General features: G+C 41.8%; 1 protein-coding gene across 2 annotated transcripts; it reads right to left on the bottom strand.

Moving 5' to 3' along the window:
• Positions 1–745: 745 nt before the first annotated feature.
• On the bottom strand, positions 746–24,907 carry tjp3 (tight junction protein 3). 2 transcript variants are annotated; one of them, XM_079504977.1, is made up of 30 exons: positions 24,748–24,907; positions 18,076–18,132; positions 16,974–17,098; positions 16,601–16,703; positions 16,071–16,368; positions 15,842–15,945; positions 15,214–15,403; positions 15,017–15,098; positions 14,772–14,872; positions 14,359–14,449; positions 13,959–14,156; positions 13,501–13,607; positions 13,065–13,149; positions 12,023–12,111; positions 11,305–11,401; positions 10,571–10,659; positions 9,890–9,959; positions 9,538–9,611; positions 9,381–9,444; positions 6,510–6,666; positions 6,006–6,114; positions 5,547–5,766; positions 5,058–5,260; positions 4,793–4,888; positions 4,547–4,626; positions 3,902–4,112; positions 3,168–3,268; positions 2,092–2,667; positions 1,890–1,948; positions 746–1,392 (listed from the first exon to the last, which is right to left on the bottom strand). In XM_079504977.1, the coding sequence occupies exons 2-30, from the start codon at positions 18,121–18,123 to the stop codon at positions 1,278–1,280; spliced, it is 3,942 nt and encodes a 1,313-aa protein (XP_079361103.1). In that variant the 5' UTR covers positions 18,124–18,132; positions 24,748–24,907; the 3' UTR covers positions 746–1,277. The 2 variants fall into 2 exon arrangements, with proteins under 2 accessions (XP_079361103.1, XP_079361102.1); XM_079504976.1 differs by lacking the exon at positions 24,748–24,907 and adding an exon at positions 20,807–20,869.
• Between the last annotated feature and the right edge of the window lie 1,630 nt (positions 24,908–26,537).

Raw genomic sequence — 26,537 nt, 5'->3', positions numbered from 1 at the left:
CAAATTTGACTTCACACTTGCGTTCCACACCCCCACAGGGAGTGTCGAGTCGGTCGGACCCACGGTTGTCTAGACCCGCCTCAAAAGCCCTCTGTCCATATATGGAGCTGGCCAGTTCTGACATCACAACACTCCATATTTGGGCCAGGAAAAAACCTGCCTACGGAATCAAATTGATCAGGGCCCACTGATAGATATAGAAATCTCCATGGGCATAAACGGGACACAGACAGATGGGTGGAACGGGTATTGCATAACCGGGTGGGGCATGGATCTCCAACTTCCATCATTACCGACTCAGTGCTCCACAACCGGGCACCGGTCTACTATACAATAATATGCAAAACCATCGTATCGAAACGAGTAGTAATCAAAAAGAAAAATGCAGGTATAACAGTAAACAGTTGGGGGGGTCATTTCCGGTGATAAGTGAGGAGGACTGTACTTGGGAACATATCACAGCTGTTTTGTGTTGCGCTTAATAGACTACGTCATTGAGTAAAAGTAGACCTCAAGTCAAAAAAGTGTGGCCACCCTGCTACGGTTTACCCATCCATACACAATCAACCACATATACCGTAGCCTATTTTTGGACTCATAGTTACTCATCAACACTGATATTTGCAATTATCTTACACGTTAGGCCAAAAAAAAATGTGATGTAGAATCACAATATATGTTGGCTATTATTATCATCAATAATAAATAATATTATACTGTAATCTTAAAGAAAGACATCCAGGAAAATGAAGAAAAAATGTTTATTGTAGCAAAAAGAACCTTGTGCAGTGCCATGATGAATCAATAGCTATAAGATGTTACCATTTCTAATAAAACTAGAATTTGTTAAACTTATACATGCTATAGCAATATGATTTAAAATGAGCTATTTAAATAAAAAAACAAAACCAGGCATTCCTGATTTATATCTAAATGGGGGTACCCAAACACTATAAAAACAATACCTGTCTCCCATAGCCCACACCTGAATGAGGCCCTGAGATTGGCCCCACAAACATTTTCAAACAAAGTTTTTTTTCCCCGTATAAAAATGTATTAAATGTATTCCTACTAATGTTTAAAATCCTAGAGACAGCTTCAGAGTAGTGGAGAATGACATTGTTGTTTTGTTCCCATTGCAGTAGAGTAATGGCCTTGGTACTGTTGGCTTCAAAGTTCTTTATTCTGAAACGGGGAAATCTGCAGTCCAGCTTCAAGTTGGCCCAGTTTCTAGAACACTGTTAAATTGTGCTTCAATTGCGCTTAAAATGTCGAATCTAGAGTTCTGTAGCCGGACCCCATTCAAAGTCTTCCGCCTCTTCCTCTTCCTCAGAGCTGTCGCTGCCTCTGATCTGTGTGCGTCTGGTTTGAAGAGCCTGGTGATGAGCCAGCCTATAGCAGAAAGGAACAGATTACCACACAAATAAAATACCTTACAGGAGGTCTAGCATCTGTAGCTCATTGACCATAACTAACTGCCGACCATTTTCCATAGCATACTGTTAGTTTAGTATTGGATTAATTGGATTCTTCAGTACGATAAAATCAAGAGACTTGAAATGTGCTTGAGATACAGTAGGCCTAAACTAAATACACCAAATACCACTGCATGTTTATTTTTTTGGTTTGTTATATGACTTTGGGGGGAGTGTGTTTGTGTGTGTGTATACATTATACGGCCAAAGCTGTGAATAGAAAATTGTCAGTATTGTCTTTAACTACTATAATCCCAGCATCTCAGTTTTGGGAATCCAAAAAAGAAAATCCAAAGATTTTCAAATATTGTCGATCTGCAGTATTTTTTAAATAATTTAGAAAATATTTGTGGGTAAGTGGTTAAACACATTGTGGTCTGACTATATACCAATGGACTCTGAAAGAATACTTACACAAGGAACTGAGGAGACTTCCTGTCTTTTGCTTCTACTTGTGGCTCTGCAAGGCGAGCCTAGAGGGTGGACAAGACCGATTTAAAGCAATTTTGTAAATATACACCTGTCATTTAGGATTACAACACTCTGTCTACAGCAAGTTTAAGACATATGGCTAAAATCACTGGAGCCTTATAAATATGCCAAATGTAATATTTACCTGCTCTAGTTTCTCTTCAATAACAGACAAAGTGATGGGTGGAGGACTCTCAGGCTCCACCTCAACAGGTGGAGGTTCAGCCACCGAGTTCAGAGTGGTGGGGTCAGGGGCTATAAAATCTGGGGGTCCATCTGACGGAGTAGTGGGGGACACCACACGTTCATTGGCACTGTAATCTGAATCAGAGTAGCTCCTGTGAGAGGGAGCCGTCTCTGGAACAGCGATTTGAGGTGGGCTGTAATCCCCATGTCGAGACGCCCTGGGCTCTGGTACATGCATCAAAGGTGGGATTTCTCTAGGCATGTAGGAGTCACTATCGGGCTCCTGGTCCATGTCAGAGTTGTGGTGTTCCGAGGCAGGCTCAGAGGATCGGGCTAGTGCGGCGCCAGTAGCTCTGGAGCTCTGCCGCGGTAAGGTTTGGTCTCTGTGAAAGGCCTCGTCCAGGTCTTCATCGGTGTACAGCTCTCCATCGGTGAAGGCCTCTCCATCCGTGTCCTCCAGGTCACTGGCAGCACTGAGGTAGTCCGAGTGAGTTTGGTCTAGTGTTTCCAGATCCTGCTCTGCACCACTCTCCAACTGCATTAGAAAAAGCACAGGATTGTTGTTGTTTTATTTAAAGTATTTCACACAACTTCAGCATGTATGACAAAGGAGAACAGGTGAATAACAGTTGAAGATACAAATTATTCTCATATTATAAGCTTTAGTTTCCATCATCCTTAGCCTAATGGAATAAGGGCTATGCATATAGTAAAGTTTCCTGTGACTTATTAAACAAAGCCTTCCATTCATACTAATTTAGCAAGTTATAGCAATTCACTTCCCTACACAATTGACTTATCTCTGCCGCAGCAGAAAATCCTCATATTTTTACTTGGAATGATGGATTACTATGGTCCTCTATGAAAACACTGGGACTAGAAAACCTTTTAAAAAATCCATTCATTATATAATTTGATTTCAAAAGTGCATGTCTGTCAATTTAATCACACGGCTGTTTCTTTCATTCCTGCGCGCGCGCACGCACGCACGAACACGTGCGTGCGTGTGTGTGTGTATGTGTGCGACTATCTTACCGCGACCTCAGACACCCAGACTGGTTTGGCTTGCTGGTGGCGGATCTTGTCCTTTAGCGTATCATACCAAACATTGGCGTTGGGCTGGAGGTCGACACGTGCTGGGAGGGAGCGATGAAGACAGAAAACATTAACACAGTGTCAAAATCACACATAACCTGCTGGGAGAAAACTGTAGAGGAAATCTTGAAAAAACAAGAGGGTGACCGCACACGCCAATAGCCAGAGTGCCAATATTTTATTAGGACAGCAGGTAAGACAAAAAATGAATCCAACGTTTCGGCGGTTAAGCCTTCATCAGGGAATGTAACCAATATCTAACAGTATGTCTGTTGGCCACTTTAGGGGCAAGAAAATCAATTAATTATTAATTAAACAGTTGTACTTTCATTGTATTGAATTTCAATAGCCTATATACAACAGTGGAGCTCAAAGTGTGGTCCAGCGACCCTCGGGAGTCCATCAGGGGGTCCCCAGCAAAATGAGTTAAAATAGCATAAAAAAATCAGTTCAACCACTTTAAACATATATACATTTTAGACTATTTTAAAATAGTCGATCTACAAGCTCAAAACGTGTTGCATCGAGTTTGTAGATGTGCTAAAGTGGAAAATGTGGAATATTTTGAAACATTAACACAATTTCAGTCATGAAAACGAGAAACACTGGCCTATACAACATGGCAAAGATGTGTCCTTACGGTGAGTTTACCAGGAGGAACGACATGGTGTTACCTGAGAAAAGATGACTGCAGTGTTTCCTCATCTTGAGGGCCTGTGCGTAGAGGCGTCTGGAGCTCTTGTTGGAGTTGGGGCTGTACCTCTGCCTCATGGCCTTCACCTCCTTGCGGCTGTGAGGGTCCAGGAACAGCACCATAGGGTGGTACTGGATGTAGTTTAGCCTCTCCACTGCAGTGGGAGTGATGTCCAGCAGGGGGTGCTTGTCCTGAGAGTCAAAGCCATGTATGGGTGTGACAGTTAATCAAACTAATAATAATTAATTTAATCGGCTATAAAAGATAATAAGTTAAATAAAATGATTAGAATGGTCAGATCTACAAGCAGATCTACAATCGCTAAGTACTGTAAATAATCAATAGTTGCAGCCCTAAATGCCATAACCAAGAAAATAGGCTGTTTTGAATGAGGCGATGAGAAGCAAGCAAAACAGAATATTTTGTATTATATAATTTTACAGTATAATCAGGTCGTTTGGCAGATAAGAACATCTTTAGACTAGCAGGTTTCTCTTCCGCTTCATATACATCAACGGTCTGGTCCAGAATGTGTAACAGTCTTGATTTAATCAATCTTAATCAACCAGTCAGGTAACCGATGAAATGCTTGTTTTTATAAATATTTATGTCACTTAGTGTTCACCTTCTCAGCTATCCTCCTCACTGTGTCCAATTTAATAACTGTAGATCCACTGTCCCCTCCTCCACTGCGGGGTACCATTTCTGTCATTGCACAAGAATCATAAAAAAGCATTGTTGATATTTTTGTTTTAAAAGGAAAGCAGATAAGAATATGAAATGACAAAGATGAGAAGCATAGTTTACATTTATCTTTAAAAACTTTTTTAATAACAGTGGAACATTGGAAAATACAAGACATACAACTAACCTGCCATCTCATATTCATCAGGCAACTCTCTGGCCAGCTTCTCCATGGCAATGTCATTTAGAGGACCCAGGATAACAATAGGCCTTTTAAAATTGGCTGAAGACATACAAGTTACAACAGTATCAGAACCAGTTCAACAAGTAATCATTGAAATTTGTCTAGTGGCATTATGTTCATCATCATACAAAGATATATTTGTCTTTTACATGACACTGACATTTGTCCTGTTTGAACACATGCAGATGAGTGTCAACAAAACACCAACCTTCTCTGAGCAGCACTTTCTCATAAGCTGGGAATTTGCCCTGAATGGTGAGCTGCAGTAAGTCATCACGATTCCTGCGAATGTTCTTTTTGGCACCTCTGAGCCCCCGTAGTTTCCAGAATTCAGCTCTGGGTCCTGCTGAGACCTGCTGTCGGTCTCCACTGCCCCTCTGAGCTTTCTCCAGGCTGGCCATGGTCTCAGCCCTGGGAAAGAGTACAGCAAACTCAGTCAATGGAATTGAAGTACAGGAAAGGGCATTTTGCAATATGCAGTGTAAGTAAATACATAGATTACACTATATATATTATAGCATTTAGTCAATTCGTTAATTGTGGTTCAATCTTATTTGAATGCACATTGTAAAGTACTTTGGATACAGGTGCCTTATAAATGTACCATTGAATTTACATTTATACTTAATATATTATTTTTATATTCTAAGACTAAACCCAGTTGGTCATTTATTATGTACATATATGTCCCTCTGACCTGACTTGGTTGGGGATGGTGCCTTTATCCATTTCATGCAGGTCATGGCCCATACGGATGGCTAGCCAGTTTCCCAGTTTTCCACGGTGCATGGTGTCCACCACCCTGAACACCTCTCCTCTGGTGAAGCTCAGGCCGATGTTGCCTTCCGCCTCATGGTCAAAGTGAGTCCGAATGTAGAAATTGTCTCCCAGGCTAGACTTGAGAATCTTCTTATAAACTGTAAAATGACAATCATTACGTTTGGCAGAAGAAGAGATGTACAGATGCTAAAATCCCTTACATTCCTAATGCCACCTGTTTCTTTAGATAGAAAAAAACAACAATAAGTTGATTTAATAATAATAGTAATAACATAACAATTGAGTTCCTATTTTTTTCAATTCTTGTTACCCTGCCCTATAGTAAAGACACAGATATAGTATCTGTGAGAAATCGTTGTACTGTAATGACACTTACGATCCATCTTGTTCTGTGTGCGGATTTCCACCTGCTCCCCTCTCTTGATGTTGAGGAGGAAGTTGGCAGCCTCCTCTCGTGTGAAATGGCCAAAGTCTATTCTATTCACCTACACAGAAACAAGCACACACCCGTTAACTTATTTTGGTTTTAGATGATAAATAATCATCTCCTCAATAATGTGTGAGAGAGTACTTTAAAGACAATCTGATAATTCCTTCTCAATTCTTATTCATTTGCCAACACCTTTTTTTTGACATTATCAGTCTCTGCCCACAGAAAAACAACCCTATATACTTCATTGACTGTGTTCCCCCAGGACGTCTATACTGTCCTTTTACACCTCTTCCCACAAAATATAAAAGCTCAATTTATGACGTGCCAAAATTGTGACCCTAGGATTCATGTGGTGGTTATCAGGGCTGTGCTGTGCAGCTGGCCCTCATCCTCTGCAGTGGAACATGTGTGTTAATAACAAAAAATAACTCTTAATGGGTGTGTCACCTGCATGATCTGGTCCCCTTCCTTCATGCCCTGATCGTAGGCAGGGCTGTTGGGTTGAACGCCACCAACAAAGATGCCAACGTCATTGCCACCGACCAACCTCAGACCCACGCTGCCCTCTTTTGTAAACGATACGGTCTTCAGATCTGAGCTGTATCTGAAATGTGTGAGAGAGAGAAAAAGAGAGAGAGAGAGAGAGAGAGAGAGAGAGAGAGAGATGGGCAGCGAAAAGGTGGAGGACCGGATTTTTTTTTAAAGTTATGTTTATTGAATAGCACTTAATGACATTCAACAGTATAGTCAACATAGTCAACATTTACATTTTTTTGTATAGATCCCCCCTTGCCCTCCCCCACCCCTTCCAAGATCTGTCCATCTGTGGGCAATGTCTTGTTGCCAGTACATATGCACAGTATGCCTAATTCGGCATCATACTGGCCAGTATTTGAGTGTATACAGAAAAATAAACAGTAAAAAAGAGAAAACAAAGAAAACAAAAACCAAAAAGGGGGAAAAAACGAAACAAAAACTGAAAGAAAACGAAACAAAACACAACAACCAAAAAAAGAGACAACAACAACAACCATCTTAATGAATTGCAGTGCAATATGGTTTGGTCATGACATGGTTGGGATAAGGACAGGAGATTTTACGTGCACTGTGCATACATATAGGTTTGTTTTTGCCCTCATACATACATACATTTTATATATATATATTCTTTTTTTTGCATATATGTATACACAGACATACACGTGTAAGTGTACCCCTTTTCAAACAAACACCTAGTTCTTTATAGTGTTTTAGGTGATAGTGTGAGTTTCTACGTATCTTATAAAGGGGGACCAGGTTGTGTCGAATTTCTCCCGGGCTCCGGTAACGGAGTATCTGATCTTTTCTAACTTCAGTGAGAACATCACTTCCTTGATCCATTGTTTAAAGGAGGGGGTTTATTCGATTTCCAGTTTAATAGAATGAGACGACGAGCTAAAAGGGAGGCAAAAGCGAACGCTTTCTTGTGCTGTACAGATAATCCTTCCTCTGTCTTTTTTTTTAAAGATATTTTTTTGCGGCTTACGCCTTTTATTGGTTTTTTGAAGGGACAGACAGTAGGCTGACAGGAAACGGGAGAGAGATGGGGGAAGACATGCAGTAAAGGCCGTGTCGGGCTCGGGAGTCGAACCCGCGGCACACTGCGACTGTATTACCAGTCGGGTGCCCAGACGGTTACGCCACCGCCTGGGCATCCTTCCTCTGTCTTTACCACTCCAAATATGGCCGTGATAGGGTTGGGTTCAAAATGTTTCCCGCAAATGGTTGAAAATGTGGAGAAGATCTGATTCCAGAAAGGATGTAAGTCACGACAGTTCCAAAACATATGGCCTAATGTAGCTGGACATTGAGAGCACCTGGGACAGTTGGGATTGGTCGATGGATAGATTCTGGCTAATCTAGCATTGGAGAAGTGAAGACGATGAAACACTTTGAACTGTATTAAACTGTGTCTTATACAGAATGATGAGTTGTGGATAAGTGCTATACTGTCTGTCCATGTCTGTTCCGAAATTCCTTCTCCAATGTCCTCTTCCCAGGCCAGTTTTGTCCTTGTCCAGGAGATGGGCTCAATCTGGTGTATTGCTGAGTATGTTTTGGAGATTAGGCCTTTTTTGTGTGGGTTGAGTCTCAGTATATAAAGTAATGGGTCATTTGAAGGGAAATTAGGAAAAGAAGGAAACGGTCTGTTGGCAAAGCTACGGATTTGAAGGTATCTGAAAAAATGTGATCTTGGGATGTTATTGTTATTGCATATATGATTGCATGTGACAAAAGTATTGTTAGCGATTAGATCTGAAATGAAGACAAGACCGTTCCTGTGCCATAATTTGAATGCAGAGTCAATTTGTGATGGTAGAAAAAGATGATTATGTGTTAAGGGAAGGAGGATACTGGATTCTCTAAGGCTGAAGTGGGTCCTGAATTGGTTCCATATTCGGATTGAGTTTTTAACTATTGGGTTTTTAGAATATTTACCTGGGTTAAGGGGGAGTTGGGATGACAACAGCGAAATAGGGGAGATTGAAGCCGCATTCTGGATCTCCATATGTGACCACATTGAGCCGTCTCTCTTAGAGAAAGTGTTGAGCCAATAGGGAAATTTAACTAAGTTTGCTGCCCAATAGTAGTAGTAGTAGAAGTTTGGTAATCCTAACCCTCCCTCTGACTTAGACCGTTTTAAATATCTTCTTCGTGCGTGGATTGGTATTGATCCATATAAAAGTAGAAATGATTTGGTCCAATTGATTAAAGAATGATTTTGGTAGGAAGATGGGTAACATTTGAAATAGATACATAAATCTTGGTAGTATATTCATTTTAATAAAGTTAGCTCGACCTGCAAGTGAAATGGGAAGATTTAACCAGCGTGTTAGCTCTAATTTGGTGCGATTTATGAGTGGAGAGAAATTAAGATTGGAGAGTGCGGAGATTTTACGCGTTACGTTTATACCCAAGTATACAAAGCTCTCCTTTTCTACTTTAAATGGGAACGAGTCATATACTACCTGTTCGGCTAATGTATTACTGGGGAAGATTAGACTTTTATTTAAATTAAGTTTATATCCTGAGAATTTTCCAAATTGTTCAAAAGTGTCTAGGACATGAGGTAGCAAGCTTTCTGGATTAGAGATATAGAGAAGAAGGTCATCTGCGTATAATGAGAGGAGGATCGGAAATTGAGTTTGTTTATTATAACAATATCATATTAATTGCAAAAGAAATAACAGAATAAATTATAGCCACATCTATGTACACAGTAAAATAATCAGCATATACACATATGACTACAACCACTTGCAAATTCATGTTACTTACCCTAGATTTGGTGTAGGGTAGGAGTCTGGCGGTAAAGAATAGATGGGCTCTTCTACGGGCTTGGCTAAAGGAGATTTCAAACGGTTTAGAATCTTCAGCCAACCACAGGTGAATCAGAAAGCACTGCAATGGTTTCATAGAACAAACAGATACTCACAGTAGACTTGGGGGTTATGCTTCACTGAAATCCCTGACCTTATTGTGCCAGTTCCATTAGTAGCTCTGGGAATGCTGCAGTAGAGAACGTGACATAATCTGAATACACATTCAAAATATAACAAAATGTATAAAAGGTAAAATGTATTCTACTGTAGATACACCGTAAAATCATTGTGTTAATGTATTTATTTGTAAGAGGATGTCATTCCTATGGGAACTTGCTAAACAGGAAAACAGTAGAGGGAGAAAGACCATAACCCTGTCTATGTATGTGTAATAGCTACTGATCAAATATGGCCCACCAGGGCCCAGGGGCATGTTGCATTGTTATGTTACTCAGAGTCACTTACCTGTGGTTGCTCTCCCGCCCTGAGCTCCCAGACCTCCTAAGATGTGACAGCTGGTCTGACTCTGAGGAGTCTAAAAAAGACAAAGTTACAGCAGTCAGGTATAACTCCAGCATATACATCACAACCTTCAGTGTTAACTCGTTCCTGATGTAGGTATGTGAGCAATATTCAGGTTGACAATATCATATGACCATATCCAATTCACAAATAAATATAATATGTCCCTCTTCTCATTTATTTGGTGACGTATGTAGACCAGATAGGGCATACACACAACGAGTTGGCGAAACAAAATACAATGAAAGCCAGTGTTCTTGTGGCGGTCCCTTTCCTTTAGCACCAGCTCCAACAACTCCATCGGTTGCTCTGCTGATAAACATGAATGTTTACCACTCAAACTAGAGAGAGAATACTAATGATTTCACTGAGCACCTGCTGCATAATTTGTGTAACTAGTAAAACAGAAACCAGAACCACAAGTAACTTACGAGATTACAAACGTATTCAAACATGTTTGAAAAGCTAGATATCATATTAACAATCAATCAGTCACAAAGTGCTTTAAAGTAACTATGAAATTACAGGTACAAATGTGAAAGGAACAAGCATGTATGCATGAATGTTTGAGGAAGGGAGGGTCAGAGAGTGTGTGAGAGAGGATAGGATGTGGTGCATACAGACCATCTGGAGGTGGTTTGTTGGGCGGCAGGACTCGTCGAGGAGGCTCCTGTTTCACTGAGGGTGGAGAAGACCCCGTCTCTGAAAGAACTCTAGGGAGGGGGATATCAAGAAACCTAGTGAATTGATTCAGTAATACAAGCACTGGGTGATATACCCCGGCCCATAGTTTTTATTTTATTTTATAAATGGAACGTGAATAATAATAATGGAGTTTATTTGTTACGCACTTTTAAAATTTTACACAAATCTCAAAGTGCTACATTGCATAAAAAGTTAAAAAAAAACAATTAAATGAATACAATTCTGATCAATGATGCCCCCCCTCCCAACTAGTTTAAAAACACACAAAGGCTCAATGTCTTCCTTCTTGCAGGAAGTGTCAGGTCATAAATGTGTGTACAGAGTTGTTTGAGTTGAGACAACAGTCATCTGTGTCTTAAGCAGATAAACCAGTCTAACATCCTGCCTCGATATATCTTTGCATATCTATCTACACTGAGACAGTGACCCAAAAAAAGAGATTTATTTCTATGAAATGCAACATCAAGAACCTTTGGTCAAATGCATTATTTATTTTGTACACAACTGGAGTGTGCAATTGTTTGGATACGGGATTGCATGCTACAGGCCCAGTGTTTGGTCGGGCTACCTGCACCTGGTTTTAATATAGATTGTCAGTGACATCACAGCACCATGTTCCTCAAACCACACTCATGTTGTCCCGTCAGCCATACCTGTATCTGTTCTTGGCTGGTTTGGAGTGTCCACTGTCTGAGGAGTCCCTACGCGGGACAGCTGCATAGCTGGCCTCCGACTCGGAGTCAGAGTGAGCTGTGTACAGAAATATGCACCTTCAATAAACTTTCAACACTCATCTCATATTCATTTCTCTCTCACACACACACACACACACACACACACACACACACACACACACACACACACACACACACACACACACACACACACACACACACACACACACACACACACACACACACACACACACACACACACACACACACACACACACACACACACACACACACACACACACACTAAATCATCCTTTCTGGGGCTGTGTGATAAAACATGCCATATCTCAACTTGTATGCCAAATGCCTGCTTATTAGCTATGAATATGACTATGGGTTCACACTTATTTTAAATTTTGTAAGTGTAACAACAGTTGCAAGGAGTTGCATCATGGCGACCCTCTGGTGTGGTTAGGGCTTTAGTGTCAACGCCCGCGCGCACACCCGCCCACACCCACATCCCGCCCACACCCACATCCCCCCCCCCACACACACACACACACACACACACACACACACACACACACACACACACACACACACACACACACACACACACACACACACACACACACACACACACACACACACACACACACACACACACACACACACACACACACACACACACACACACCTTTCTGTGGTGGAATGCTGGCAGTTACGCTGGGTGCCTTCCAGCGTGGTGGCTCCACCTGGGTAGGCTGGGAGACATCTGGGAGGACTCTGGAAGAGAAGAGAGGGAGGCGGGAGTGAGGGAGGAGGAAACAAACAAATCTCAGTTACGTTTGGAGAGGGGAGGTCGCGTGGCTAATATGATGATTATAGGTGGAGGTGGAATATTGAATATTCACCTTAGCGTCTCTGGGGGGGGTAGCCCTCTCTTTGGCGGTTTACATGCGTTAAAACTTAAAAGTGATCAGTGTATCGACAAAAAGCAAGGGGTCAATTCATTCGGAAACGTTGGTCCCGCTTGACCTGGCCTTCTTACAGTACTAGGTCTAAAAGATTTCTGCCACATGTTGATGTGATTATCACGTGTCATACGAAACATGCCGTCTTATCTTGGTTGACATTTGTATTGATATATTAGATAATATATGAGAGTGTAATGAGACAGGAAGCTGTCATAACAGAGATAGGGGACACACTGATTTGAGCCTGGCTCCTCGCAACTTCATAAGAAGTGCATGAAGTGTTTGAGCCACCAGGCTCCTCCTGAACACGCTATCTCTACTCGGAATTGATATGGGGATTGTTTTTCATCAGTCCGTTTGAAAACAGTGATTGTGGTTCCCTCTGGAACATCAACATACAGCCACATAAGAACGTGATCAGTGGAAGTCATTTTTATTTCATTGCTTAACAAAATCAAACACAACTTAAAAAATGATCAAAAATCCAAATAATTAAAAATAAAAAATGTATCACGCAGTACGCGGTCAAAAAAACACAACAACAACAGTCAAATACAACAGTCAAATACAACTCAAGACTAGGATTCTACAAACACAAAATAACCAAATCAATTAAAATCACAAGGACATTTTTAAAGGTTAAGCTAGATTAGCTAATGAAGACATGCATAACATGCATCGTTTGCTCAGCGTCCCAGTCCGGGAGGTCTTGTTGAGGGGGGAGGGGCTATGAAGACGTGACAGTGGGACCCTCATGTATACCTGTATCTGCTCCGGGAGTCTTGGCTGTGGGGGGTGCCCTGCCTCTGGGGGGGTCCCGAACTTCCATCTGACTCCGACTCAGAGTCTAGGGATTGTCAGAGAGAATCAATGTGGTAGTTTTAATGTTAATGTTATCATCATGCGGTAGCTTTAATGTTAATGTTAGCAGCGTGTGGTACATTAGCTTTAAGGTTAGGCTCTGACCATAGATAAGATTCATTGATGGTAGGTACTGCTGAGTTGTTACCATATCATAACCTGCACTTAAGTTCCATTTCGGAAGGACTCCAATTAAACATGTTAATTTAAACTGTTTTGGGGCCTAGGGATAGGGTTTATGTGTATACAGAGCTTGGGGGCAAGAGTTTAGACTGGGGTTTGTGTGTGTGTGTGTGTGTGTGTGTGTGTGTGTGTGTGCGCGTGTGTGTGTATTGACCTGGGGGTGCGTCTCTAACGGGAGAGTTGACACGCCGAAGTGTCTCTTGGCGAACAGTGATGGGGGAACCACTTCTCCTTCCAGGGTGGGGCAGGTCAGGAAGAACTCTGTAGGGGGGCACACAGAAGAGATGAAAGTTAAGCAAGAGATGAGCAGTATATGTTATCACGTGCCGTGATAACAATGTCTGAAGTTTTACTAGGCAGGGTGACCCGGTTCCAAAATCGTCTCGAATGCCGGCATAATCTGCGCACGGTCACACCAAAATTATATATACACCATTAAATTGCTAGCATTTCAAGCAAGTGCGAAGAATCAGGAATGGATCAACAATCGAAATTAAATCGGAGTGGAAACAATAGGGAAGAGTCAGGTACAGTGGAGGATGGACAGATGTGAGTACTACAACGAATTCAGTTCAATACTACTACTACTACTGTATGCATTGCTGTGCTTACTTGTATCTGGAATCTAGCCGTGGGCTCACTCTCCGTGGGGGAGGGGAAGCACTCCGGTCCGAGTCCGATTCCGAGACAGGCTTACGGGGCCGGGAGGCACTGGACGAGGGGCGTGGGGCGGTCCAGCTGTGGATCGAAGGAGTGGCTCCCACCGAGCTCCCCCCGAGCCTGGGGAGGGTGGAGACTCCTGACAGACTTCTGGAAACAAAGAGGAGTAACACTTTCTATGAAGCCCATATTTATGCATTAATAGATACCTTCATAACACGTACGTAACGAACGTATGTTTAGATACCTAAATGCATGAAAGTGAAGTTATTATGAATTATGTGGATTCAATGCTCATAAAGTGGCATGAATACAAGTAAACACAAATGGCTTTTTTTCCTAAATCACTGACTTGTATTTATTGGAGTGGTCCCTGGTGTCAAGGCTGTCTCTCCTGGCAGGAGGTGGGGAGGCACTTCGATCGGACTCAGACTCTGACGGGACTGGAGAAGCAAGATCAACAGTAAAAACATATTGTTCCATTACATATTTCCAGCTGCTTTAGACAAACAAACAAGCTCTGCTCACACAGTAGATGTCGGAGCTTTGGTTACAATCATTTCCCATGTAGGCTCCCGTGAAAACACAGCCCTGTGTCATCAATATTATCAACGGGGTGTCCCCCGTTAATATTTCTAAGCTTCTGGGGGTGCCAACTTTGGTTTGGTACTCTGGTTATCCGAGAACCTGTTTGTTTTTTTGAGTGTGTAATAGATCGACTGAGCCTGGATCTGTTAGGAGAGAGCTATTCTCTGCAGTACTGACCTTTGCGAGAGGGGTAGGCCTTGGCGGGAGGCCGGGTCAGGGTTGAGCGCACCGGGGATGAGTCACGGGACTTGGCTGGAGGCGGTGGTTCAGCTCTGGTTCTGGATTCAAAGATAGGCAGAAATTAGAAAAGCCATCCTTCTATTCTTAGAAATGTACACATAACAAGGTGAGGCGTGAACCTGATAATACTAGAGAACCACAAAGATGGCGAGCAAGACAAGCATCGTGTATGTGTTGTGTACCTGCGTGTCCGTTTTTCTCTGGTGGGGGGGCGGGACATTCTGTCTCTAGGAGCAGGAATGTCTGTGTCGAGGTCTGAAATGTCTGACAGGAGAAAGATGGGCATTGTGTTTAAAATGACATCACACATTGGTATTTGACAACAATATCTCACACACAATATCTCACCACACACGTTCCCCTCGGTTTCTCCACTCACCCTCCAGCTCCGAGCTGCTGTTTTTGTGGCGGTCCTCCTCGCTGTTGGGGGCACTGTCCTCCACCTCTGGAATGCTGACCAGGAACTTGCGGTCATCCCTGAGAACCATCATGGTCAGTTTGCCCCTGCTCTTCTCCACAAGGTGCTTGGTCTCCAGCAGCGACAGGTTCTCTGTCGTCATGCCATTTATCTGAACACAGGGATAATAGGGGCTAAGTATGTGAATTGAAAACAACAGAGTGTATTTTCACATTCGTACAACAAAAAGGAAAAACAACATCCATTCCAGGCTGCTACAATATTATTTTACTAAATGCTAAATGATGCATTTATATAGCGCCTTTATCCAAGGCACTTTACATAGATTGTGCATTACATTCACTCATTCATACACTGATGGCGGCGAAAACCATGCAAGGAACCAACCAGCACATCAGGAGCAATTAGGGGTTCAGTGTCTTGCTCAAGGACACTTCGACACTAACTCTGGGGGAGCCCGGGTTCGAACTAGCAACCTTGCGGTTACCATCCAGCCACTCTTCCCCTGAGCCACCCACGCCGCCACTGATGCATCAACACAAATATGCTGACTACTACCATCTGAGAGAGCCAGATTCTTTATTCTCACCTTGAGAATAAGGTCTCCCTCTTGCAATGTGCCTTCTTTGGCAGCCAGGCCCGTTTCTGTCATGTGTTTAATGAAGATCTGACTGCCCAGCTTTAGTCCATATTCTGCAGACACAGGAAGACAACAAGATACACCAATATTATTTCAGAAGCCGCCAGGTGCTTCCAAACAGCATAAGGATTTGAGACTAAGTTGAAACCCATCTCTCTCTGTGCTCATTTCTCCTTACCATCTGTGAGTTTCTTCTTAATTAGGGTGGCTCTGATGGGTTTTTCTGCTACGTCCTGGCGTGGCAGTCTCTTGTACCCCGACGATACGAGGGGCAGCGTGTGTCCGTTGCGATCCGGCGAGGAGCTGCGTGCGCGGTAGCGGTATCGGTCAGAGTCTCTGGCCTTGTCGCTGCCATCTGAGTAGCGCCTTGGCCGTCGAGTGGGGGCGCCCTGGTCAAGCAGGTTGGAGTGAGAAACGGCCCGAGTTGGCCTTGAGGAGGTTGATGGGATTTGGATCTTGCGAGGACGCTTCACCGTCTGCAGAGAGGGGAACAGACAGACAGAGAGGGGAACAGACAGACAGAGAGAGAGATGTGTGACAGAGAGATGGAGTGTTAGGCTACAGTTTTCCAATGTGTTTAAACTGCATGCTTGCTTCATCATTAATGTCTGGAAGAACATATGGATCAAAACTCCAAAATCAATCACTACAGACAGAGAACAAACAACATATGGTCTTCTCCCAAAGGGGTAGAAGGGGTTTACTCACTACGTTGGCCGTCTTTCCACATGACTTTAGGTTTGAAATCGTGAAGTTAGAGTGGACGTTTTCCATAGACACTCCATTGACCATGACCACGTGATCTTTGGTGCTATAGGGTAGAGGCACAACATTGTCAGTGTGATAACCTATGAGAAATGTGTGAATATGTATTGGCGTGTGTGTGTGTGTGTGTGTGTGTGTGTGTGTGTGTGTGTGTGTGTGTGTGTGTGTGCAGTATTTTTTGTTCCTTCAGGTATCTTAATTCATGCGCACAGTATTTTTGTCCCTTCAGGTATCTTAATTCATGCATGTGGGTCAGTGAATGCAAATAGTCATGATAAGGCCTGAAGTAATTTCAGTGCAATAATAATGAACTCACAACAGCCTTCCCATTGCTGGTCCATTAGGCAGCACATCTGAGATCACTATAGCCGTGTCCCCAGTGTCAGGGTTGGGCTTGTCCCGGCCTCCTGATAGGGCAAAGCCAAACCCAAACTTGTGATCCTGGATTTAAGAAGGTAGGAGATGTAGATAAAGAAAGAGAAAAAAAACAAAGCAAAAAATATAAAAGAGGCAGAATAAAAGGAAAAGGCGAGGGGGCAAATGAGAGAGAGAGAGAGAGAGAGAGAGAGAGAGAGAGAGATACATTATTATAATTATAATATGGGAAAGGAGAGGATGTCAGTGTGGAGCGGGGGAGAGCCATGTGTGGGAGATGGAGAGATAGGAGAGAAAGAGTACATTCCATCAGCGCTCAACTGTATCACCTGAGCCAGCAGGTAGGTGCTATAGACTGTAGCAGGGTGTGTCTCTGTGAATTCCTTCCTTCCCCCTTAATTTAACCCACAGTGTAAAATGGACCTTCTGTGTTCTGTCCCCCTTTACAGTTCAATTAACACTGAGGAATTTGCTTTGGTGAAACTGAAGACCAGTGAAACTCAACCCCCCCACAAAAGCTTTAACAATACATTCTAAAAACCTATAGTCTATAGTCTATAACGTAGCCAGACAATCACAGATCTCTGCCTTAATACATATGGTGAATCTAAATTCAATGAACCGAGTGAAAATACATATGGTGAATCTAGATTCAATGAACTGAGTGAAAAAACTAAAACAGAACTACTGCAATTTACAATTAAGGCATTTAGCAGATGCTCTTAATCCAGAGATCCTTACAGTAAGCAAGAACACCACAAGGTAATACAATACAAGTACATAATAGTCATCTAGGATGATAAGTAAACTAAGAACCCAACAAACTGTAAAGCTAAATCTTTAGGACGGCCCTTCATATGGGCATACAGTAGTAACAGCATAGTAACAGTATCAGAACTGGTTTTCAAAATAGTGGGCATAGGTTTCTTTTCCCAACGTTTTAGCCCCTAACTGAATATTGTGGTTTCATCTTTTGCGTTGAAACGTTTGGTCAAAATAAACGTCACAACCTACAAATCAGTGAATGAGATATGTCTACTCACTTTGTTCAGCGTTATTGTATGTTGCTCCCATATTGTCAGCTCCTCCATGCCTGGTTTCTGAAATGACAGCACAGAAATGATGAGACACACAATGATGGTCAAATGGCCATAATACTCACTCACATACTGAGTGAATCCCAAAACAAGCTCTCACATTAGTAATATGTCAACCAACCAACCAACCAAAGGATAGTTTGCATTAACATATGGCAGAGTCCAAGCCGTTGCAGAGTCAGAGTCCAAGACGTCCTTACTTACAGAGTCACAACAGCTGAGCAAGAGCAGTGTATGACACTAAGCATGCACTCACCTGTCTCATTCCTGTCTGACAGGTATGGGGGAGGGGCTTCCTGGAAAGTGGGAATGCGTGTATGCTCCCTCCCTCTCCCTCTCACCTCTTATGTCCCTGTGGTGGCGGTGACATATGACACCAGGGGGTTGTTCGGTGAACTTGTGCACAGAAATAGAGAGTATAGAACTGAAGTGACTCCCTCCTCTCCCAGTACAACAGGGACTCTGTGTCTGTTCTACACAGTACACCGTGTATATCTGTGTCCTTCACGTTCTGTAAACAGTGCACTCACACTTGGCCCCTGGAGCTGGTGAAACGCTAGAGTGTTTGTAGATAGTCAACTGCTTTCGGTTAACAGTCTTTTGTTATTCTGAACAGTATACCGTAACCATTTGCTGAGCTGACACACACACAAATGCATTATAGATTTATTTTCAGTCAGTGGTGTGTGTCTCTAACATGAAGCGCAGCAGACCAACCTAGAGACAGACACTGTCTTATTTGTTTTGCTGCACTGACATACCAATCATGACTCCCATTTCCAGCATTCCAGCTCATTTCGAAACCAAACAACAAGCAGGCAGGCCATATAGACTAACAGTATGCAATATATGTCAGCCGCAGAGAGGATTTCTTACTTGGACAAAGATGTGGGCACAAAACTGGTAAAGCCAGCTAACCTACTCTGAAGCACAACATGGTTCTGTTGTAACTAACCAACCAAATTAGAACATGCTCTATTCAAATAGCGAGGGTATGAGGAAGACATGTAGGCCATAATATGAGTAGGGAGTGGAACGCAGTGACACACATTTACACCAGCAAGGTAAACAGACTTTTACAAGCAGGAACAGCAGCACAGGAACACTGTATGTGACCTGTGAACAGTAGACTGTTTGTTTGACCAAGTTAATGATGAACCAGAACATGGTAGGGAAAAAAGGACATGGGGATAATGTCTAACATGAGAGCTGGCTGTGGTCACTGACATTGGTATTTGACATACCGTTTGCTATTACTGTTGTAAGCAAATGTGTGTACAGCAAGATGAAAAGCAAACTACCGAGGGCCCGGTTTGATAAAGGTTCCAAATAGTAAACGTTATCACACCAGTCCCTGCGTGGGTAAAAAACAGTGTCCCGACCCACCCTTGGCCTGGATGATAAAGGTTCCAAACAGAACATTTATCATGCACCCACGTCACGTGCACTACGTAGATAGAAGGTCCAATGCACATGACTACACACCTCAAACAGCCATAAACATGGCTTTATCCCAGTGCCTACTGAAGGTGTAGTGACCAGTGGGAGACTGCACATAATCTCAACACAGAGCAAAGAGAACACTAAAATAACATACTTTCCCTTTCATATAAAATCTATGATTTACTACTGCCCATATTCACAACCTTATATTAGGATAGAAATACAACACACAAGAAAAAACAACAGGATTAATCCTGATCAATATACAGCTTGGCAAAAAGATGAGGGCCGCCGAAACGGTGATCCATTAAACTGTATCTGTCAGAAGAATTGAAACCAAGAGCGGAAAATGATCTTTGAGCTACAGTTAACATCTATTCCATTGGAATAGGAGAAACAATGAATGATAATGAACCATGCAAATCAGCCTTGGATATTTTTTCCTGAATTGGTGATTTTCTTCACCAATATGTTTGTAAGGGTGTCTACTAACATCTCCCACATTGGTTTCTATTCAACCACCCTAGGGGACAGCTGCTTATAGTTGGACACGTCACATGCTACTTAAAGTATAATGACATTTAGAACTTTTTGCCTTATATTGGTTGTTGATGGCACCCCAACTTTCAGCAGCGGTCAAGAATTCCCCTAGGGTGGTTGAATAGAAACCTATGTGGGATATGTTAGTAGACACCTTTACAAACACATTGGTGAAGAACATTCTTGGTAAGAAATGTATTCCCAGATTTGACATTATTCTGATAATATTCCCTGACTAATGTGTTTTATATTGAAATTATCCCTAAAGTCACAGTGACTCTAAAGGTGATGGCGCATAAGACAAAGCTCCCTGGCTGTAATAGTCCATTGAGTGTTACAATCAAAATCAAACAGTAACAATACCTGTCAGTGTCAGTAAACACATGCCAGGTGAAAACAGGAAGTGACTGTTGCTGACTGCCTATATGGTATACCGCATGGTGGGTGGAGGCCTTGTTGAAGCCTTCTATGTGTAGATAATGTTTATCTAAAAGCTAGAACATACACTCCATTGTTACAGTTACAGTATACTCTGAGAGTTAACTCACACTCAGGATTTTGCAGAGTTCTGTAGGCGGGTGACAGTTTCATATGGGGGAAGCAATAAACACAGCTAGAATGTAAACATCATCACACCATTTTCAAGTACTTCGACATCGAACAGTAGACCATAAATGTTGAGCTTCCCACTCACCACTTGTTCTTTGAACCTCACTTCCATTTCCCCACTGGGATCACTAAGCCTAGCAGCAGCACACCTGCGGCCTCCTCCTCTCAGTAAACAGCCACTTCTTTATATTCCATATGGCAACATTGAAACCGGCGGTCTTGGCAAAATCAAAGATCCCACACTTTTTCCCCCCAGCTCCGATTTACTTCCTCGTCAGATCAACTGTGTGTCGATGACCCTCAGACCCTGTGTGGGCCACTGTCCAGCTGACACCCGATCTCCCTGAGGTTATCAATATCTAATGTGTCTGGCTTTGGTGTTCTTCTGTTAGTAGCAAGGGGAGAAACAAAACACCTACCGTGGCCGAAAACCCAGGAGGGCTCCTCCCCCATACAGCTATGCCCACTCATACATAACAGGCATAGGACTTTCTATTGGACTTTATTGCCGGGGACCTGTCATACAGGTATAGGACTTTCTATTGGACTTTATTGCCGGGGACCTGTCATACAGGTATAGGACTTTCTATTGCCCTTCATTGCGGGGGAACTGTCATGCATAATTTCCCCACATCCAATTGAAAAGGTGAAACACCTTAAGAGAGAAGTCGCTCTGGATTAAGAGCGTCTGCTAAATGCCTAAATTGTAAATTGTAAATTGTAAATTGTAAAATAGGTAATCATAAACCAGTCAAATAATAGGATATGAGACTTGAACAGATACAACTATGGAAAATGCTCTGAACAACACTGCTCAAAGGGACGGGCAAATCCAAACACTGTCATCGAAACTAGGTGATGTCATTATCATTGTTACTGTTGGCTGGGGTAACTTCTCGAAAAACAAAAAAAACTTCACCACTCCTTGTTTCTCAGAAGTGAGGTACAAAAACAAAAGCAAGCTACAGCTTGGTCAGCAAACTTTTAAAAAGTGTAGAATGTTCTCCCTTCCTAGTGATAATCTATATGACAATGTAGTCGCCCACAAAGTATGGTATTGGTAAGCTTGAGATTGAGAAGATAGTCAAGTATAGTACAGCATGAAGATCAATCCACTTACAGGTACTACCAGTAGTGGTGGTGGCGGAGGCTCTGGGGGCAGGGAGCCAAAATGCTTCATCAGTTTCATTCGTTGAGCCAGATTCATGATGATACAAGCAGGGTTTTAAGTGCAAAAAAACCCAAAACAAAACAAAAATCCCCGGTGAACAGAATCACCCCTGGTCTTACTTCACACAGAAACACACAACACTATCTCCTGAGCAGTCAAAGAAATCAGTCAAAGAAATAGAGTGCCTTTGTAGTCAAGGTCTCAGCAGGATATAGTCGCTACAACTTTATACAATCCTGGAAAGAAATATTCTCCAAAGAGGCAAGATAATAAGCATAGAGAAACAAAACAAAACACCCTATAAACCAGTTAAAAACACGTTTCTTTTGCATTCCCAGCAGCTACTGTAGGATCCAATATTCCAAAAGGTACTGTATCCTCAATTCTTTTGTTTTTGAAGGAATCATGAAGTCAAAAAGGTCCACTGGCTCCCACTGTCAGTCCTCAGTGTGTGTGTCTGTGTGCATGTGAGCGGTTTGTTTAGGTACTGGTCTTTCCCACAGGGCAGCAGCCGGTCTCAAGCTGCTGCCTGGGTTCAGCTGAGCTCGGCACTATGGTTACGCAGGGGGGAATGAGAATACTGGGCCGTTAATAATTGACGACAGTGTTTGCTACACCAGAGCCCTGAGTAAAGGTTCCTGGGTTCCCTTACAGACCCACACTGTGTTGTGGGACCAGGAAACAGCCATTTGGCTATACTGGGAACTGTGATTGTATCTATTCTACATGGCACACATTTTATGCATGGCTCAGAGCATGGGCGTGATGCTGCAATATAGGCCTAACACTGTGTGCGTGCAATTGATCGTCAGCACCCTGCCAAACCAAGTGCACAGGTTGGTCTTTTGAATTGTGCCCTACTTGCATGGGAGGAGGAAAGGGGTGAGGCAGCTAACTAGACATTTCTCTACACTACTGTAGACTAATGTGGACTGATGGTGATGCATCACTGTTTATCACATCTTCATCAAGGGAAACATATCCCTTGAAATCTTATTCAGCAGTAGTAGTTTGTAATACTTCTTAATAAGAATGTTAAAAGAAATAAACAAATCCAGGCTGAGGAAAGAGGGAACTAGGCTACTGTGTTTTTCAAGAGTTTGTGTTTAGTTGGGTGGAACAGCTGGCCTTTGGACCACTACTAGCCATACTGAATCATTAATAGGTCTGAGGGGAATGGGACAGTGCCAAAAACACTATCAAATAACTATCAAATAAGCCTGTTTGAAAAGTTAAAGATACTGAGCACTTGCCGCACTTACTAGAATAAACATTTGCCAGTAGCAGAGAACTGAAAGTGACAGTGTGCCACTTTCTTCAGTAAGTACGAAGTAAGAAACACAAACTTCTTAATAGGAATGACACATTCTATACAGACAATGGGCTATAAACTGTGCTATAAACCTGCACTACTCTATCAAATATCTTCTTGTGCCCCCTGTTCACATAAAATGTGAGCTAAACTTTGAGCTATTGTACAGTGGCTTGATGTAATAACAAATGTGATATTTTCACAGAGCCTCAATCAAAACAAGCCTTTTCTCTGACTGACTAGTTGTACATCATGTGACTGCAACATACATTTTTGCTCAATGGTTCACAAAAACAACAAAGGGGCTTCCTCCAAAGTGCGGCCCGCGGGCCAAATGCAGCCTGGGGTCAGATTTTATACGGCCATCGGCTTTATACCTGACTTGTATTACCGCAATATTTATACATTGAAGTTTTTTGTATTAACCCGGGCATTTCCCAGAGTATAATTTGTCAGGATTCCTTGTTCCTTGTAGTCTCATTTTGAAGGGGTCAAAAGGTAATGTGAAATAAGGCTGCAAAAAAGGCCGAGTTATTTTTGTGTTTTGTTCACAGCACACCTAGCCTCGGAAACCCAGACGTTTTTGATATTAAATATTGATGATGATATATGTATGTGACTTTGTTATAGTCCGAAGGCACATTATGTCAGTCGAGGAGATGTAGTTGGCCCTTAATTGGGTCAGCGTTTTCATATTTTCTAATATGGCACCCTTTGAAAAAGGTTTGGACACACCTGTCCAAGGCCACAGTTGTGAAACAGATTCCAGAGTGGATGTAATTACAGTTTATTTTCACTACTAGAGGAACACCAAAGGTATGTCCTCAACATTGTTTACATACCGCAAACACCAACTTGACATTGACTCATTGCCATTGTATGTCATTGTCATGGTTATATTCTTTGCTTAACTAATCACAGAATAATGTAATTTTGATACAACCGGATAGCCCTTCAGAAAGTCTTAATTTCCTAGACAAAAGCCATAATGATCCACATACAGTTTTATAATTAAATCTCAAATTGAAACAGATCAAACTGTAGTGGGATTTACAGAATGGCAATCAGATTTGTTTTTAATTGTGAATGATGAATACCAGGCAGGCAGGCAGCATCACCATCAAACACCACTAGGCTATACAAATCACAGCAGTCAATTGGAAGGCAAGTAAGCTACGCAGCTATCTGGGAATGCGGGGAGTCGAAACTATTGTGCAAGTTTATGGCAGGCAGGCAGAAACCTGCATGTGTGGCAGAACCAGTAAAGTAAGGCCAAGTCAATTGGTCCTTTACTCTGAAGGCATCCCACGCGCACAAATAATGTACACACACACACACACACACACACGTCAATGTTATATACAAAATGGAAATGAGCAGCAGCAGCACACTATAGCAATCACAATAAATAAAAGTCAATTTCTCACAGACATCTAGCAAAGGTTCTCCCTCAAATAATCTAATTTCAACCGCACCTCATTATTCTTTGTTGTCAATGTGTGTCAACAAAGCCTTAGCTATTACAAAGCCTAAAGTAACTCACCTGTAAACTTTCACAGTCTAGTAGACTCCTCGCACACGTAAAAACGAACAAACTCGGTAGTTCACAGGCAGAAGCAGTCTTTTGGTAAGTTGTATGTATGTACAGCCGAGTGATCTAACTACAAACTACTTGTGAAGTTTCTAAACCTACCTGAAGACAAGAGGAGAGAGGGGCGTGTCATTGGGGGTAAAGGGCCAGAGGTAAGTCATTCTTCGCCGCATACAGGTGTCGCGCGTCAAAAACAGCCAATCTACAAGCTCACGGTGTGTCGCATCCGCGACGCGCCGTGAGCTTGAAGATCGGCTGTTTTCGACGCGCGACACCTGCTCGCGGCGGAGCATAAATTGGGTTTCATGACGTCACCACGCATGGTACTAGTCGCAGGTACGCGCAGTCGGAAATGAGTCATTTCATTTACATATGGGCTTGTCAGTGTCGTTTTTATAATTTTTTAATTTGAATAAATACCATAGTCTCTCTGTCAAAATGTCTCTCAAATGCTTTTTTTTAATTTTATTTTGAAAACCAGGAAAATTCAGTGAAATGTATGATAAAAAGCTGATGATAATGCGTAGTACTGTAGCCTACATTTCATACACTGTACACAAAGGTGTTTTCCACAGATACAAATAGTTGTTTGGTGCTGTAGAGTAAATAACGTTTAATTTTGAACATGTTTCAAAGATTGTAATAGTCTAAAGAACAGTCTAAAGAAAAGATCTTTGTATGAAATGTATGTAGGCCTACTACAACTACAGTATAATGAGATATATCATACATTTCACAGAATCTTCCTTGCTTAAAAAAGCATTTGAGATAGGCTACATTTTGATAGAGGTCACGTATTTCTTCAAATTACAAATTAAAAAAGGAAGTTTAATACTGAAAAGCCCATTTCACTGAATTGTCTCAGAGGGCTGTGGACTGAGTGTTAGTTATGACCAATTTATACCAATAAGGTTGAAAATGGGTGAAAAGCTCCTTTAAGTAGGCATAACATTTTCTTCTCTTTGAATATTGTCTGCCTTTGCTTAATATAGCACACTATGTCTATCCTTTTTATATTCCATTGAACTTAAGTGGCTTTACTCTCTTATACAGTCGTTTACTAAATGTACATCCAGGCCATTACACTTCCGAGTTTTTATTGTTGCGTGTAACTCACCTGTCTTTCTCACCAAGTAATGTACAGGATATTAACTTGCTGAATCAAGTATTTGAGTTTGAAACTCCCTCCATTTTATAAACGTGTGTACTGTACTATTCTCATGATGTTGAGCAGATAAACTATACAATAAATTACTATGGTAAGGATACTGTCTGTAATCATGGCAAAAAAAAGACTAGAATTCAGCAATCTTCAAGGTTTTATTTGTTTACAAAGTTAAGATTGCAATATGATATATTCCTTCCTTTATGAGTAGAAAACCTTTTTAAAGAATTAGTCGAAAGGCACGATTTTTACAATATATACATTTCGATCTAAATTATAAATATATATAGAAAAACAAAAGCACAACCCAGAATAAAAGTGCTGAACACATCTTTTTTTACAGAAAAAATAGGCTTTGTTTAAAAATACATACAATCAGTAGCATGTTTTTTGTTTCATTTTTTGTTAGCAATAAATTATTTGAATGTGATAACATTTATTTATATAATATGCAAAAGGTGGGGAAACAAAGAAGTTTGTTACAGTATACAAATAGCAATCCATCAAAAGGTCAGGAACACAATGAGCTTGCAACTCTCAATCATAAACAAGAACAGTAACATGATTATGCCATTCT

This window comes from Electrona antarctica (assembly GCF_951216825.1).
Source record: "Electrona antarctica genome assembly, chromosome: 7".
Taxonomy (NCBI): domain Eukaryota; kingdom Metazoa; phylum Chordata; class Actinopteri; order Myctophiformes; family Myctophidae; genus Electrona; species Electrona antarctica.
Note: the sequence above shows the minus strand (reverse complement) of the source record. Positions and strands in the feature narration are given on the sequence as shown.

What these genes read in the sequence shown, in the direction of transcription:
- tjp3 (XM_079504976.1), bottom strand. Translation starts at nt 20,833, where the DNA reads ATGGAAGTGAGGTTCAAAGAACAAGTG. An exon ending in CCAGCAATGGGAAGGCTGTT is followed by an intron (nt 16,704 to 16,973) that starts GTGAGTTCATTA and finishes TCTACCCTATAG; the next exon opens with CACCAAAGATCACGTGGTCA. An exon ending in CTGCAGTCATCTTTTCTCAG is followed by an intron (nt 3,269 to 3,901) that starts GTAACACCATGT and finishes GCTCCCTCCCAG; the next exon opens with CACGTGTCGACCTCCAGCCC.